Source organism: Hyla sarda, chromosome 12 (genome assembly GCF_029499605.1).
Source record: "Hyla sarda isolate aHylSar1 chromosome 12, aHylSar1.hap1, whole genome shotgun sequence".
Lineage (NCBI taxonomy): Eukaryota > Metazoa > Chordata > Amphibia > Anura > Hylidae > Hyla > Hyla sarda.
The window spans coordinates 21,572,077-21,589,843 of record NC_079200.1 but is presented as its reverse complement, the minus strand read 5'-3'; the positions used below and the strand labels follow the sequence as shown (position 1 = coordinate 21,589,843).

The 17,767-nt window shown below is 44.5% G+C and overlaps 1 protein-coding gene and 1 long non-coding RNA gene across 6 annotated transcripts in view; one reads left to right on the top strand and one right to left on the bottom strand.

Annotated features, from left to right (window-relative positions):
- The window catches only part of LOC130297073 (trafficking kinesin-binding protein 1-like), a 107,401-nt gene that overhangs the window by 10,869 nt on the left and 78,765 nt on the right, over positions 1–17,767 (bottom strand). For all 5 annotated transcript variants that reach the window (XR_008849382.1, XM_056549305.1, XM_056549309.1 and 2 more), the window contains 9 exons: positions 17,575–17,683; positions 14,679–14,757; positions 13,222–13,352; positions 10,766–10,840; positions 6,750–6,887; positions 6,574–6,638; positions 5,525–5,758; positions 4,641–4,939; positions 2,440–2,655 (listed from right to left, as the gene is read on the bottom strand). Coding sequence is in view for 4 of the 5 variants with exons in the window: in XM_056549305.1 (XP_056405280.1) it covers positions 2,440–2,655; positions 4,641–4,939; positions 5,525–5,758; positions 6,574–6,638; positions 6,750–6,887; positions 10,766–10,840; positions 13,222–13,352; positions 14,679–14,757; positions 17,575–17,683 (1,346 nt within the window). In the remaining variant the exon portion in view is untranslated. The remainder of the gene's footprint in view (positions 1–2,439; positions 2,656–4,640; positions 4,940–5,524; positions 5,759–6,573; positions 6,639–6,749; positions 6,888–10,765; positions 10,841–13,221; positions 13,353–14,678; positions 14,758–17,574; positions 17,684–17,767) is intronic.
- LOC130297075 (uncharacterized) lies at positions 282–17,738 on the top strand. The gene is made up of 3 exons (XR_008849383.1): positions 282–361; positions 6,879–6,964; positions 17,608–17,738. It is a non-coding gene; the product is annotated as an uncharacterized LOC130297075 (long non-coding RNA).

Sequence of the window (17,767 nt, the reverse complement as noted above, 5' to 3'; positions counted from 1 at the left end):
TGATGGGAGTCACACAACAACACGCTGGACTACTTCTATGGAGACACTCGGAGGGTGAAGGAGGCAAACCTCAACCTGGCAATGGACTTTAAAGGGTTACTCCGGCTCTAAGACAAAGGATAGGGATAAGATGTCTGACCGCGGGGGTCCCGCCGCTGGGGACCCCCACAAACTGACAGGTGCTGAGCACGGGGCCGGAGTATCGTGACATCACGACTCCGCCCCTGTGTGACGTCACGCCCCGCCCCGGGGGCGGGGCGTGACGTCACACAGGGGCGGAGTCGTGATGTCACGATACTCCGGCCCCATGGCCGGCACCTGTCAGTTTGTGAGCTGGCAGCGCGGCGTGCAGCTCAACGAGGTGAGTGCCAGATACAAGATTGCGGGGGTCCCCCACGGTCAGACATCTTATCCCCTATCTTTTGTATAGGGGATAAGATATCTTAGGGCCGGAGTACCCCTTTAATGAATTCTACAGTGTAGTTGGCTTCTTTCAGATCAGTGTTCCCTCAACCAGTGGTTCTCCAGCTGTTGCCAAACTACAATTTCCTGCATGCCTAGAGCATTCTGGGAGTTGTAGTTTTGCAACAGCTGGAAAACCACAGGTTGGGAAACAAAATATACACCGAGAGGGAGATTTATCAAAACCCGTCCAGAGGAAAAGTTGCCCAGTTGCCCATAGCAACCAATCAGATCGCTTCTTTCATTTTTAAAAAGGCCTCTGCAAAATGAAAGAAGCGATCTGATTGGTTGCTATGGGCAACTCAGCAACGTTACCTCTGTACCTACTTTATAATCTGAATAAAACAGCCCAATGTTCGGATCAGTAACCCTGGGGAAGGTTGCCATACCCTTATTGTCATTTACTAGACATAACAGGGCCATACATACCACTGGGGTAAACCCACCCACCAATGATGGATATAGGGGCCATTACAACCTGGTAGGAGAGAAAATAAAAAATAAAAAAAAGGTTCAGAGTCTGCTACTAGGGTCGCCACTTGGATGGTATTTTACCGACACAGCCGGTATTTTTATATTAAAAATACCGGCAATGCAAGGACCGGTATTTATCCAACCAATCCCCCAACTCCCGGAATGTCGCACCATAAACTATACCAGTGTTTCCCAACCAGAGCGCCTCCAGCTGTTGCAAAACTACAACTCCCAGCATGCCCGGACAGCCAATGGCTGTCCGGGCATGCTGGGAGTTGCAGTTTTGCAACAGCTGGAGGCATCCCCGGTTGGGAAACACTGATCTATACTATAGACTACTATATAGTCCAACATGCTGGGAGTTGTAGTTTTGCAACAGCTGGAGGCACCCCTGGTTGGAAAACACTGACCTATACTATAGACTACTACATAGTCCAACATGCTGGGAGTTGTAGTTTTGCAGCAGCTGGAGGCACCCCTGGTTGGGAAAAGCTGACCTATACTATAGACTACTATATAGTCCAACATGCTGGGATTTGTAGTTTTCAATTTGGGCAGCTGCTGAGCCACAGGCTCAGGGCATGCTGGGAGTTGTAGTTAGTAACTAACTGTAACTCCCGAATTTAATTTAAAAAAAAGCAATAAAAAAGTCACATCAAAACGGAAATGGTACCGTGAAAGACTACAGATTGGGTCGCAAAAATGATCCCTCATACAGGCCATATAAGGAGAGATAAAAAAGTTATAGGGGTCAGACAAGGACAAAATTTCCCCTGCATACGTGTAACCTGTGATGTCACGCATATATAATTAATTATGCAAATTAGCATGTCCGGTATTTATCCAACCAATTCTCCAACTCCCGGAATGTCACACCATAAACTATACCAGAGTTTCCCAACCAGGGGTGCCTCCAGCTGTTGCAAAACTACAACTCCCAGCATGCCCGGACAGCCAACGGCTGGGAGTTGTCGTTTTGCAACAGCTGGAGGCACCCCTGGTTGGGAAACACTGACCTATACTATATACTACTATATAGTCCAACATGCTGGGAATTGTCGTTTTTGTTTGGGGCAGCTGCTGAGCCACAGGCTGTATCAGGGCATGCTGGGAGTTTTAGTTAGTAACTAACCGTAACTCCCGAATTTAATAAAAAAAAAAAAAAAAAAGCGATCAAAAAGTCACATCAAAACAAAAATGGTACTGTGAAAAACTGCAGATTGGGGCGCAAAAAAATGATCCGTCATACAGGCCCCGTATAAGGAGAAATAAAAAAGTTATAGGGGTCAGAATAGGACAAAATTTCCTCCACATATGTGTATCCTGTGATGTCACGCATGTATAATTAATTATGCAAATTAGCATGGCCGGTATTTTTATTTTTTTTGCAAGAAAGGTGGCGACCCAATCTGCTACTAATGTGCTAAACACTCTCAACTGAGACTTTTTGCAGTTTTCATGGACTTTCACAATTTGGACAAAGAGCCCAGAACCAATACTCACTGGTATGTGGTTTGCTTTTGGTTGGAGTGGACGTAGCAATGGCTTCAAACGATATGGGCTCCAGGTCGTCCTCCTCAAAGTCATTGAGATTATAGACCTCTTCAACATCAATATCCAGTTCCTGAAAGTCTTTGGTTAACACACCGGGCCGGTGATCCAAAATGCCACCTAGGTTGGGTTTAGCCAACTTTTGCCAGTGCAGGAGGGTTGCTGATCCTAGACATAAAGCATTCTCTGTTAGGTTGGGTTCACACCACGATTTGACCTTCCGATGCACAGAAACGATTTCGGAAGCTCAAATCGCCTAAAATCGGACAGATACGGAGCCATTAAAGGGGTACTCCGGTGGAAAACATTTTTTTTTTTTTTTAGGTCTTTATAAGTTAACTGGTGCCAGAAAGTTAAACAGATTTGTAAATTACTTCTATTAAAAAAATCTTTACCCTTCCAGTACTTTTTAGCAGCTGTTTGCTTCCGAGGAAATTCTGTTCTTTTTGAATTTCTTTTTAGTCTTGTCCACAGTGCTCTCTGCTGACACCTCTGTCCGTGTCAGGAACTGTCCAGAGCAGCATAGGTTTGCAATGGGGATTTCCTCCTGCTCTGGACAGTTCCTGATACGGACATCAGGTGTCAGCAGAGAGCACTGTGGACAAGACAAAAAATGAAATTCAAAAAGAACTTCAAATTCAAAAATGTATTCTGTAGCATACAGCTGCTAAAAAGTACGGGAAGGGTAAAGATTGTTTAATAGAAGTCATTTACAAATCTGTTTACCTTTCTGGCACCAGTTCATCAAAAAAATAAGAAGTTTTCCACCGGAGTACCCCTTTAACTATTATGGGGCTGCGGACCCGATCATAGTCAGCTAGTGACTACGATCGGGTCCGCAGCCCCATAATAGTTAATGGCTCCGTATCTGTCCGTACCTATAAATGCAGATACTATTTCAGGCGATTTGAGCTTCCAAAATCGTATCTGTGCATTGGAAGTAGGGATCGACCGATATCGTTTTTTAAGGGCCGATACCGATAATCGGTGGAGGTTAGGGCCGATAGCCGATAACTTATACCGATATTCCGGTATAAGTTATCGGCTATTTATCCCCCCCCCCCGCGACACTGCTGCAGATCATTGATTTAAAGCGAGCGCTTTAAATCAATGCACTGCAGTGGCTTTTGCGGTGCCATAGGCCGCCGCCGCCACCACCCGCTTCTCTCCCCTACCTGTCCGGGGGTCCTGAGATCTATCACCGCCACCGCTCCCCCCGCTGCAACTAGGGTGCCTCCAGCTGTTGCAAAACTACGACTCCCAGCATGCTGGGAGTTGTAGTTTTTCAACAGCTGGAGGGCCTACTGTAGGTATAGTATATTATACAGACCCCTGTCCATCCCAGAACCCTGACTCACCTTCCCAGTTGCTGCAGGGACCGTCCGGGGAGGGTGGTCCGGGCCATCCATCCTTCCTGTAGTGTCCGGCGGCATTCCGGGTGGAGGGTGAACCGGTCCGGGCTGTCCTTCTTCTCCGGGGGTCCTCTTCTCCACTCCGGGCAGGCTCCGGCCTAGTAACGCTGCATAGATGCCGCTGCGCATAGACGCACCTGATGTTACAGCGTCTATGCAGCGTACTAGGCTGGAGCCTGCCCGGAGTGGAGAAGAGGACCCCCCGGAGAAGAAGGACAGCCCGGACCGGTTCACCCTCCACCCGGAATGCCGCCGGACACTACAGGAAGGATGGATGGCCCGGATCACCCCCATTACGGGTAAGTTTAATTTTTTTTATTGACTCGGAGGGTGGGGGAGAGGCCCGACCGATATAGCGGTATGGGCAAAAATCCATACCGTGGGAGGAAAAAAAACGGTATCCGGTTCATAACGGTATACCGCCCAGCACTACGGTGGGGGGTGCGACGCGGTGCGGTGGGTCGGGGGGGGGGGGGGGGGGTGAGGGGTTGGTCGTGGTGCGGTGGGGGTGGTGCGGGGGGGGGGCGGGGCGGGGCATTATCGGCTTATCGGCAAGGTAATTGCCGATACCGATACTGCCCAAAATCGTGATTATCGGCCGATAATATCGGCCATACCGATAATCGGTCGATCCCTAATTGGAAGGTCAGATCGTGGTGTGAATGCCGCCTAAATCATATAGAATTAGTGCATAGCGTTATCTTCTACAACATGGTCATTATCTCGAGAGAGTCTTCTCACCTTCAATAGGTTTCACTATCTGCAGCTTCTCCGGTAGGTAGGACCTTGAACCCAAAGAGAAACTTGAACTGCCACTGGCCTCAGAGATGCCAGAGTAATTGGTGCCAGTGGACAGGACACTCTCATTGGGGGTGAGGAACCCACTAGCTGTCTCATTGTGTTGTTGCAACTTCTGTTCCCTCAGTTCAAAGAGACTCTCGGGAGAGTGAGAGTGCTGCTGAGTGCTGAGTCTCTGAAGAGCTGCTGCCAAGTCATGGCCTCCAGGTGTACCAGGAGTGCCCAGCTTCTTTCCTCCAGCACTATAAATGATTACAGGGTTAGTAATACACCATAAATACCTTAATGGTCTATTCACACGTACAGTATTCTGTGCAGATTTGATGCAGTTCACATTGAAATCTGCGGCAGAAAATCTGCTCAGAATACTGTACGTGTGAATAGACCCTAAAGGGGTATTCCGATAAGAATATCAATTTTTTCATATCAACTGGCTCCAAAGTTAAACAGATTTGTAAATTACTTCTATTAAAAAAAAAAAATCTTAATCCTACCAGTACTTATCAGTTGCTGAAGTTGAGTTGTTCTTTTCTGTCTGACCACAGTGCTCTCTGCTGACACCTCTGTCTGTCTCAGGAACTGTCCAGAGCAGGAGAGGTTTGCTATGGGGATTTGCTCCTACTCTGGACAGTTCCTGAGACAGAGGTGCCAGCAGAGAGCACTGTGCTCAGACAGAAGAACAACTCCACTTCAGCAGCTTATAAGTACTGGTGGGATCAAGATTTTTTATTTTTATTTACAAATCTGTTTAACTTGATATGAAAAAAAAAAATATTTCACTGGAATACCCCTTTAATTTCTTAGGAACCTATGGAATTCTAACTTACTTAGTAGATTCAATGTCTTCTACTGGTAGTAGGGTCTCTTCCTCTTCTAGCACCATGCTGGCACCCTCTAGCTCACAGAAGCTCATTGGTGGAGTACCAACACGACTCGGTGCGGCTGATGGTCTTTGAGAGGGAGCTCGAGAGCCTGGTACATTCTGAGGGGACTGGCAACGAGATCTGGTCCTCACCACTTGGTTGGCAGCTTTGACAGTCTCAAACACTCGCTTGTAGCTCCTGTGCATTAAGGAGAGTAAAGGCCACTGATCAGTTTTCTTTCCCTGTTCTTAAAGGGGTTTTCCAGGATTAGAAAAAAAAAAAAAATGGTTGATTTTTGCCCCAAAACCGCACCACACCTGTCAACAGTTTGTGCGTGGTATAGCAGTGATACCTGTGGACAGGGTTGGCACTTTCTGAAAGAAAGCAGCCAAGTTTATTTTCTTTTTTAAAGAGGCACTTTTTATATTTTGTAGTACTACTGAAAAATGTCTATTTAAAAAAGTCATCTTTAAAAAAAAATTTTTTTTTTTTATTTTACTAAAAAATTAAAAACTTAAATAACCACTACTAGGGGTCATCTATCTTTATGCAGACAGACTACTCTGTATTTTGCAGCATACTGAATACTGGCCATAAAGCATGTTGGTATTCAGTATAGGAGATCACTACTGCACCCTTCAGCTGTTCCTAAACTACAACTGGGATTTGTAGCTTTGCAACAGCTAAATGCAACATTGCTCTACTCCAGCTGTTGCAGAACTACAACTCCCAGCATGATTGAACAGCCAAAGCTTTCTCTGACTCCTGAAAGACAAAGAAGCTGCGCAGATGAGTCATCCACAGTGAGGGAGAGAGATGGGCACGCCCCCTCCACAAGGCAAGGAGATAAAACAAGTGAGCAACATATAAATGCTATTTTTAAGGATATATAGGTCCAAGACATATAAAAATTATGTGTACATGATCGGGATTAGGTACTGAGTAACATGTCACTTTTTTTTTATTGTACTGGATAAACCCTGCAGTACTTATTGACTGTGTCACAAACGTACTTGAGTTCTGAGGAAGCATCAATGCCTTTTCTCATTGTTCCTTCGATCTCCGCAGCTAAGGAATCCTGTAAACATGAAAGGTATATTAACATCTAAAGATATCAAAGGTTATCTAACAAGAACAGTGTCCCTGCCCAGTGCTGGGTCCAATGATATAGGTTGGGTTAACTGCTTACCAGGGGGTAAATGTTCAGGGTGCTGTATCTGCTGATGGTGCTGTTGGGCAGGCTTCGGTTTCGCAGGTTCTTTAGCTCCTCTTGGGCTTCATGTAACATGTCTTGACATTCTTTATGTTTCTCCTGCAGATCCTGAAGCTGGAAGACAAGAAATATTATGATGTTACTACTGTATCCCATTATGGCAGCCCTACTGGTTTACTACAGCAACATCAGTAAGTAACACCAGGAATATCTATGCCACAGCTGATTAATATACATATATTAGGATATACAAAGAAAGGTGACGAAAGTAGAAAGTCCTTTATTAAAGGGGTACTCCCGTGGAAAACTTTTTATTTTTTTTTAAATCAACTGGTGCCAGAAAGATAAACAGATTTGTAAATTACTTCTATTAAAAAATCTTAATCCTTCCAGCACTTATTAGCTGCTGAATACTACAGAGGAAATTCTTTTATTTTTGAAACACAGTCCTCTCTGCTGACATCATGACCACAGTGCTCTCTGCTGACACCTACTGTCCAGAGTAGGAGAAAATCCCCATAGAAAACTTATGCTGCTCTGGACAGTTCCTAAAATGGACAGAGATGTCAGCAGAGAGCACTGTGGTCATGATGTCAGCAGAGAGCTCTGTGTTCCAAAAAGAAAACCATTTCCTCTGTAGTATTCAGCAGCTAATAAGTACTGGAAGGATTAAAGATTTTTTTTTTTAATAGAAGTAATTTACAAATCTGTTTAACTTTCTGGCACCAGTTGATTTAAAAAAAAAAAAAGTTTTCCACGGGAGTACCCCTTTAAAGTAGTACATGGAGTAGTACCTTCAGCAATCAAAATTGTAATAACAACAGTACAGGGTGCTCATCCGAGGTGGATATGCCATAACTCCCATAAACTCAAAGAGAGTGACTCCGGGGTAACCAGAAACGGAAAATGTAAAAGGTGCACAGATCGGGAGCAGCAGGCATAAAACATCAACCAGTGCAACCAAGCACTGAGCAGTAGGTATGGTCAAAATCAAAAAAGGCTTTATCAAAAGGAAAAGCAATGTATATAAAAAGATACGGATCAGCTCACCATAATATCCAAATGTCCAGCACAACCGTTCCTCGCGGAAGATAGGATGCAGATGCTGAGGTTGGGTCCTCAGGTGAGTCAATAACTGGAAATGAAGGTAGACTTCCGGCTCCCAACACGGATAAAATCCAAAATTATTCCAACAAAAGTTAAAATCCAAGTGCAACATAAACAAAGGATAAAAATGCACAAACGAAACGCACCGACGCGTCGGTGCGTTTCGTTTGTGTATTTTTATCCTTCGTTTACGTTGCACTTGGATTTTAAAGGGGTTATCCAGGAAAAAACTTTTTTTTATATATCAACTGGCTCCAGAAAGTTAAACAGAATTGTAAATTACTTCTATTAAGAAATCTTAATCCTTTCAGTACTTATGAGCTGCTGAAGTGGAGTTGTTCTTTTCTGTCTTAGTGCTCTCTGATGACACCTGTATCGGGAACCGCCCAGTTTAGAAGCAAATCCCCATAGCAAACCTCTTCTACTCTGTGCAGTTCCTGAGACAAGCAGAGATGTCAGCAGAGAGCACTGTTGCCAGACAGAAAACAACAACTCAACTTCAGCAGCTGAAAATTATTGAAAGGATTAAGATTTTTAAATAGAAGTAATTTGCAAATCTGTTTAACTTTCTGGAGCCAGTTGATATGTATATAAAAAAAAAAAGTTTTTTCCAGGAATACCCCTTTAACTTTTGTTGGAATAAATTTGGATTTTATCCGTGTTGGGAGCCGGAAGTCTGCCTTCTTTACCAAAGGAACTGCACTTAGGCAAAGGGGGACCAGGAGATAAGTAAATGCTGCAAGGGCTAACTTTATTTAATCCAAAACTATCACATTTTCGGGGCAACTACCCCTTCCTCAGATTTCAGGAACAGTTATCCATGAGTCTGAGAAAGGGATACTTGCCTGGAAAATGCATGCACTTTAGATTAAAGGAGAACTGTGGGGTAACATTTTCCATTTCCCCAGTGCCCGGGCTGCAAAAACTAAAAAAAAAAAACTTTAACTCACCTTCCTACAATCCCCCATTGTGCCGATATTGGCTTCCCGGTCCTCCGGTGCTGGTCTTCTTCCTGCTGGCCACAGCAATTTCCTACCTCGCCGGTGATAGGCTGAGCGCACTGTCATGTAAGGAGCCTGGGCAGCAGGGAGAAGGCGGAGACTAGGCTCCTTATATGACAGTGCGCTCAGCCTATCCCCGGCCAAGGCTGGAAAATGCTGCAGCTGGCGATACGCTGAGCGCAGTATGAGTCACCGAGCCCAGGAACCAGGAAGAAGACTGGCACCGGAGGACCGGGACACCGATCTGCACAACGGGGGAACGTAGGAAGGTGAGTTAAAGTTTGTTATTTTAGTTTTTGCAGCCCGGGCACAGGGGAAATGGAAAATGTTATGCCACAGTTCTCCTTTAATCTAAAGTGAATGCAGGCAAGTATCCCTTTCGTGGTGGATGGGGGACACGTTTTGATCAAAAAGTGCGCTAAGAGCCTCCATTTTGTTGACCAAGTGTGCTGCTGCCATTTTCTTTTTTTTTTACATGTTTTGTACTTGCCACAGATGCGTGCATCCGTGTATTGGGTGTAGGTGCTGGCTACATTTTAGTTTTTTTTGTTTTTGCTGTGCAAATTGGGGGAAGTGGCTTCCTCAGTAGCCGTGCATCCCCTCCCCTATTTCACAGGAGGTGGTTTGGATTGATAGTGGATCCAACATGTCACCCAGTCAGAGGCTATATGCCCAGCAGAGGTGAGTGTTATGAGTGTTAGGCTCAGTTTTTGTGTTAGGGTCCCATCCTATATGAGGCCACCTCCCCGTGGTGGATGGGGGACACATTTTGATCAAAAAGTGCGCTAAGAGCCTCCATTTTGTTGACCAAGTGTGCTGCTGCCATTTTCTTTTCTTTTCTTTTTTTACATGTTTTATCCCTTTCTCAGATAACTGTTCCTGATGTCTGAGGAAGAGGTAGTTGCCCTGAAAATGCGATAGGTTTGGATTAAATAAAGTTAGCCCATGTAGCATTTCTAATATGTATGGAAGCAGCCACAGTGTCAGGAGGGGCAATGGCAAGGATCAGGCATGTTGAATTTGTATCTGCTGAATTGTTGTTTCTCTAGAAAGCAAGTCGCTCCCAAAAAAAACCCCATGCCCCTCACCCTATCAAAATAAGAATGTATGATGAGCTTAATCAAGCTGATTTGTGCGGGGTTTGGGAGACAGTAGCTTGATGGGGTTAAGATGTCTGATCGCGGGGGTCCCACTGCTGGGGACCCCCGTGATCTCTCCTGCAGCCCAGCCCCCCCCCCCCCCCCCCTCCCTGAGTCATCAGCTCTCCGGAGCTAAGTTTGCTCTGTGGGTGATGACAGGGGCCGGTGGTTCATGACGCCATGGCTCAGCCCCATCATGACATCACACCCCGCCCCCTTAATGCAAGTCTATAGGAGGGGGCGTGGTAACAGTCACGGCCCCTCCCATAGACTAGCATTAAGGGGGCAGGGCGTGATGTCATGAGGGGCGGAGCCATGACATCACGAACCGACGGTCCCTGTATCGTGAGTCATCAGCCATGAAGCAAACCTAGCTCCAGTGAGCTGATGACTCGGTTGGGGGCTGCAGAAGAGATCGCGGGGTCCCCAGCAGCGGGACCCCTGCGATCAGACATCTTATCCCCTATTCTTGATTAGGGGATAATATGTCTAGGGGCGGAGTACCCCTTTAAAAGGAAAAGAAAATAAAGGGACACTGAAAGGAAATTAAAGGGAATCTGACGCACAATGTAAGGTCTAGTAGAGGGTCTGTGGGGGTGGAGAAAGACAAGAGTTTCTCTTTTGTGTTCTTTGAATCCATGTGTCATACTTTGCCTCCTCACTTCCTGCACTAGGAAGAACACAATGTGAAATTCCTGAAATGTTCCTTTAAACAACCTAAATTTCATGCTTTTAGCTTTATTACCTCTGTTTTTAGAAGAAGGTCCCGTTCCTTCACAGCGGCCAGATGATGCTGCAGTTCTTCATTCTCTGTAGAGGTCTAAAAAGACAGCAAGAGGAATAAATGAAAATGCTAAAAACAGGAAAAACAGTGGTGGCATTCCCATCATTAGAGGTGATAACAAATCGGAAAGATGTGCCATCACTTTAAGGGTATGTTCACACTGGTTAAGGTGTGAGCGGAATGGTCGCTTTAAAAAATCCGCTCAAAAACGCCATTTTTTTTCTGCGCGGAATACGCACTGAATTCCACGCAGAATTCCGCTCGGAATTCCGCGCGGAAATGAAAGAGGATATGACACACCGTAAAATGCGGGAATTCCACGCAAATTCCGTGCTGAATTCCACGTGACTTCCGCGCTGAAGCATGGCAGACTGCCAAAATTTTTTACATTCACTTCAATGGGGTTAGGACGCGATTTCCGCATGAAGAAAGAACATGTTCATTCTTCATGCGGAACGGAATTCTGTGACAGAATTCCGCTAGCGGAATTTCCTCAGTGTGAACTGAGGAGAGTAAAGTTAACTAAATACTATGGGGTATGGCACTGCCGAATGAATTGGAGAGGAATAAGCAAACAGAATTACTCGTGGAAATTCCTCTCCAATTCCTCAGTGTGAACATACCCTAAGATTGGAAGACAAAATACGGCACTCTCACTCTGTGTGGTGCTCAAGTACGATCCCACTCCTTAAAGGGGTACTCCGCTGGAAATTTTTTTTTTTTTTTTTTAATCAACTGGTGCCAGAAAGTTAAACAGATTCATAAAATACTTCAATTTAAAAATCTTAATCCTTCCAATACTTATCAGCTGCTGTATACTACAGAGGAAGTTCTTTTCTTTTTGAATTTCCTTTCTGTCACGGCCACCTCTGTCCATGTCAGGAACTGTGCAGAGCAGTATAGGTTTGCTATGGGGATTTGCTCCTGCTCTGGACAGTTCCTGACATGGACAGAGGTGTCAGCAGAGAGCACTGTGGTCAGACAGAAAGGAAATTCAAAAAGAAAAGAACTTCCTCTGTAGTATACAGCAGCTGATAAGTATTGGAAGGATTAAGATTTTTAAATTGAAGTATTTTATGAATCTGAAAAATAGAAAACTTGGTACTCAAGCAATAGGTGATAATGTTGAATTTAATTTTGCAATCCACAATGTTAAATACAAACGTTTTGGTCCTTCGGACCGAAACGTCAGTATTTAACATTGTGGATTGCAAAATAAAATTAAACATTATCATTTATCGCTTGAATATCACTTTAAAGGGGTTATCCAAGAAAATGTATGTATATATATATATATATATATATATATATATATATATCTCAACTGGCTCCAGAAAGTCAAACAGATTTGTAAATTACTTCAATTAAAAAAATCTTAATCCTTTCAGTACTTATGAGCTGCTGAAGTTGAGTTGTTCTTTTCTGTCTAAGTGCTCTCTGAGGACACCTGTCTCGGGAACTGTCCAGAGTAGAAGCAAATCCCCACAGCAAACCTCTTCTACTCTGTGCAGTTCCCGAGACAAGAAGAGATGTCAGCAGAGAGCACTGTTGCCAGACAGAAGAACAACTCAACTTCAGTAGCTGATAATTATTGTAAGGATTAAGATTTTTTTTATAGAAGTCATTTACAAATCTTTTTAACTTTCTGGAGCCAGTTGATAAATAAAAAAAAGTTTATTCCTGGAATACCCCTTTAAGATTGGACATCTGATCTCTGGGAACGGCCAACGATCACCCAAAGAGGCAAAAGGCCTTCAACTTTTTCCCTGCCACTGAATAGGAGCCATCTCACTGAACTAGTATTGGTGGGCATCCTTGCTTTTCCACCACCAAAATCGTCCAGATCGAATATCTTCGTAATACAGTAAGCTATAACAACCAATGGAAAGAGCCCCTTTAAAAGACATCTGCAGCGTGATTAACACTTATCCCCTATCCACAGGATAGGGGATAAGTGTTTGATCGCGGGGGGTCCGACTGCTGGGACCCCCTGTGATCTCCTGTACAGGGTCGCGGCTGTCCCGTGCAGGGGGCGTGCCAGCCGCAGCATGACGTTGCAGCCGGCACGCCTCCTCCATACATCTCTATGGGAGAGGCGGGGAGGCAGCGTTCGTGCCTCCCTGTCTCCCATATAGAACTGTATGGGGGACGGGGAGGAGACGGGGTGTCACCGTCGACCTCTAGGTTGACGCTACGCGCCTTAGCGCTCACCATGAGCGCTAATGGCGGCGCCCCGTTAGGGAGATCGCCGGGGGTCCCAGCGGTCGGACCCCCCGCAATCAAACACTTATCCCCTATCCTGTGCATAGAGGATAAGTGTAATACCGCTGCAGTTGTCCTTTAATAAATGGTTCTCAGGTCTAGAATAGTGACCCATCCTCAAGCATCTAGTAGACCAGTTTATAGATCAGACTCACATTGCGGCACTTTTGCTGTAGATTTACTATCTGTGCCAGGAGCTGACTGATCTCCTCCTGCTGTCGGGCCACATCTTCTCCCCTTCGTGTCAGCTCTTCTGCCAGCAATGCCACCTGTCTGCTGGCCTCAGCTAGAAAGACAAAGCCGAATGGTTATATACTGCAGCCGAAATAGCAAACACTTTACTACTGATACACAAAATTTATTGGAATTGTATATACGGTAGATAAAGAGTTGTTTAAACAGATAAATTGGTTACAGATTGGATGAATATGGCCCAAAATATATTTTCATTGTAAGGGTTCATTCACACCACGTTTTTGCAATCAGGTTTTTGATGAAAAACGGATTCCTCAAAACCGGACTAAACTGTATCAAAACGTGTGTACAAATTTCAACCCGTATACGGTTTGAAAAATTATGTCCGGTTGCATCCGTTTTTTTTTAAAAGAAAAAAACGTATACGTTTAACTTTTCACTCTATTTTGAATAAAGTTTCACTTGTTTGATTGAAATTCCAAGAAAAAAAACTGTGCAAAGTCAAAAATTGTATGGTGAAAACCGGATGGAACCATACGCACATACGGTTTTCTACTGTTCCCATTGACTCCCATGTTTTAAAAAAACGTATACGGTTTAATACGGTTTTCCACCCGGACCAAAAAACATGGTAGACTACGGTTTTGGGTGCGGGTAAAAAAACGGAAAAAAACGTATAAGACGCAAAACGGATTAAACCGGATGATGCGTTTGACATACGGTTTACAATATTAGGTCAATGCATACGGTTTTCTACACGGTTCCGTACGGTTATTATCTTGAAACCGTATAGGGGAACTGTATAGCAAAAACGTGGTGTGCATGCACCCTAAGTCATGTAAAACTAAGTGCATCTGGCAATTAGTGATGAGCGGCAGGGGCCATATTTGAATTTCGCGAATATATGGACAAATATTCTTCCTATGTTGGCAAAATTCGCATATTCGCTATGTTCATTTTTTTTTTCCATGCGAAAATTCATAGTAACATTTGCATAATGCATATGTGCAATTATATCTTCCACCTAAAAGAAGGGGGGGGATAAGTGTCCAGTCTGGAAGTGCCAATATTTGCATAAATATTCGCAGAAAATTTTGCATAAAAAAAAAAAAAAAATTATAATATATATATATATATATATATATATATATATATTCTCCTCATTATGAATATATATATCACTATGTTCTAAATATTCGTGAAATCGCAAAGTACCAATATTCGCGGTAAAAATTTGCGTTTCGAATATTCGCGCTCAACACTGTTGGCAATAGACTGCAACCATTGTTGCAATGTAGAATGGGCCTAAGCATTGGCTAAAAGGAATAATGTAAAAGGCAAACAGACAAAGAAGAGAGGATATGGGGGTCCTCTGATATAAGGGGCAAAATTATATGTCAGTTTTATGGAAACTTACAGAATTGTTCGACACATTCCAGCATCAGGGACCCCTCCTGCTCCTCAAACTCATCGGTGGCTTCAAGTATATGATCGGCCTAAAAGGAAGGCGACAAAACAGTTGTGAGACATGACACCATGCATAGCACCTCCAAGTAGCAGGCACCATAAATAGTATCTACGGGGAGCCGCCACCACCACCACACAAAGAACCTTTAAAGGGGTATTCCGCCCCTAGATATCTTATCCCCTATCCAAAGGATAGGGCATAAGATGTCTGATCGTGGGGGTCCTGCTGCTGGGGACCCCCACAATCTCCCTGCTGCACGCGGTGTTTGTTTAGAGCGTCGGGTGCAGCGCCGGAGGCTTGTAATGTCACGGCTGGGCCCCGCTCGTGACGTCATGTCCACGCCCCCTCAATGCAAGTCTATGGGAGGGGGCGTCACGCCCCCTCCCATAGACTTGCATTGAGAGGGCATGGCTGTGACCCCGCATCGCCAGTCATCCGGCACGGAGCGAAGTTCGCTCTGCACACCGGATTTCTGGGGTGCCGCAGCTGAGATCGCAGGGGTCCTCCGCGATCAGACATCTTATCCCCTATCCAAAAGATATCTCTATCCAAAGGATGTCTAGGGGCGGAATACCCCTTTAACCCCTTAAGGACGCAGGACGTAAATGTACGTCCTGGTGAGGTGGTACTTAACGCACCAGGACGTACATTTACGTCCTAAGCATAACCGCGGGCATCGGAGCGATGCCCGTGTCATGCGCGGCTGATCCCGGCTGCTAATCGCAGCCAGGGACCCGCCGGCAATGGCCGACGCCCGCGATCTCGCGGGCGTCCGCCATTAACCCCTCAGGTGCCGGGATCAATACAGATCCCGGCATCTGCGGGAGTTCGCGATTAAAATGAACGATCGGATCGCCCGCAGCGCTGCTGCGGGGATCCGATCATTCATAACGCCGCACGGAGGTCCCCTCTCCTTCCTCCGTGCGGCTCCCGGCGTCTCCTGCTCTGGTCTGTGATCGAGCAGACCAGAGCAGGAGATGACCGATAATACTGATCTGTTCTATGTCCTATACATAGAACAGATCAGTATTAGCAATCATGGTATTGCTATGAATAGTCCCCTATGGGGACTATTCAAGTGTAAAAAAAATTTTAAAAAAATGTAAAAGTAAAAAAAAAGTGAAAAATCCCCTCCCCCAATAAAAAAGTAAAACGTCCGTTTTTTTCCTATTTTACCCCCAAAAAGCGTAAAAAACATTTTTTATAGACATATTTGGTATCGCCGCGTGCGTAAATGTCCGAACTATTAAAATAAAATGTTAATGATCCCGTACGGTGAACGGCGTGAACGAAAAAAATTTTAAAAAGTCCAAAATTCCTACTTTTTTAATACATTTTATTAAAAAAAAAATTATAAAAAATGTATTAAAAGTTTTTTATATACAAATGTGGTATCAAAAAAAAGTACAGATCATGGCGCATAAAATGAGCCCCCATACCGCCGCTTATACTGAAAAATAAAAAAGTTATAGGTCATCAAAATAAAGGGATTATAAACGTACTAATTTGGTTAAAAAGTTTGTGATTTTTTTTTAAGCGCAACAATAATATAAAAGTATATAATAATGGGTATCATTTTAATCGTATTGACCCTCAGAATAAAGAACACATGTCATTTTTACCAGAAATTGTACGGCGTGAAAACAAAACCTTCCAAAATTAGCAAAATTGCGTTTTTCGTTTTCATTTCCCCACAAAAATAGTGTTTTTTGGTTGCGCCATACATTTTATGATATAATGAGTGATGTCATTACAAAGGACAACTGGTCACGCAAAAAATAAGCCCTCATACTAGTCTGTGGATGAAAATATAAAAGAGTTATGATTTTTAGAAGGCGAGGAGGAAAAAATGAAAACGTAAAAATTAAATTGTCTGAGTCCTTAAGGCCAAAATGGGCTGAGTCCTTAAGGGGTTAAAGGGAACCAATCATCAGATTTTACCCTAGATAACGCTTAGCAAAGCATTACATAGGGTGAAATCTTAATCCTCACCATCCCCGGGGGACGCTCCTGCCCCCAGGGATGGTGAAGATATGAAGTTATAAACTAGTCACCACCGTGCCCGTAAGTAGTCCCCTGGGCGGGGAGCTCCTCTCACCTAGTTCCGTTCTTCGGCCAGCAGTGACGCCCCCCCCTCTGCTTGATTGACGGGCCGCATCATCGCTCTGCTCACTGAACAGATAGAGCAGAGCGATGACGCGGCCCGTCAATCAAGCAGAGGGGGCGTCGCTGCCGACCTAAGAACGGAACTAGGTGAGAGGAGCTCCCCGCCCAGGGGACTACTTACGGGCACGGTGGTGACTAGTTTATAACTTCATATCTTCACCACCTCCGCAGGCAGGAGCGTCCCCCGGGGATGGTGATGATAAAGATTTGACCCTATATGATGCATTGCCAAGCGTTATATAGGGTAAAATCTGATGATTGGTTCCCTTTAAACTTCCAACACAAACAGCACCTTCAGACACCACACATGTTTAATCTCTAGTCAATTGACACCATATATTGCACCCCCATAAATGCTAACACCACACATAGCACCCCTCCAGGATCCCAACTCCATACAACGAACCACCAGGGCCAACACCATGCATGAAACGTCTAGGCGGCAGTCTATATAGAACCTACAGAATACCAATATCATATACAGCCTCAATGGGGGAGATTTATCAAAACCTGTCCAGAGGGAAAGCTGTCCAGTTGCCCATAGCAACCAATCAGATCGCTTCTTTCATTTTTAACGAGGCCTCTGCAAAGTGAAAGAAGCGATCTGATTGGTTGCTATGGGCAACTCCACAACTTTTCCTCTGCACAGGTTTTGATAAATCTCCCCCTATCTGTTTACCTGACTGCGCATCTTATGGTTCTCATGTTCCAGGGTCTTGAGCTTCTGTTCCAGGGTATCCAGCTGAATGCTTTGGTGAAGACAAAAAGAAGACTGATTCCTACGCAACCTGTCAACAAGAGTAAAGAAATCACTGAAAACGCTGATATACGGGAAGGCGCTCATCTCAATAATTCTACATTTAGAATGGAAA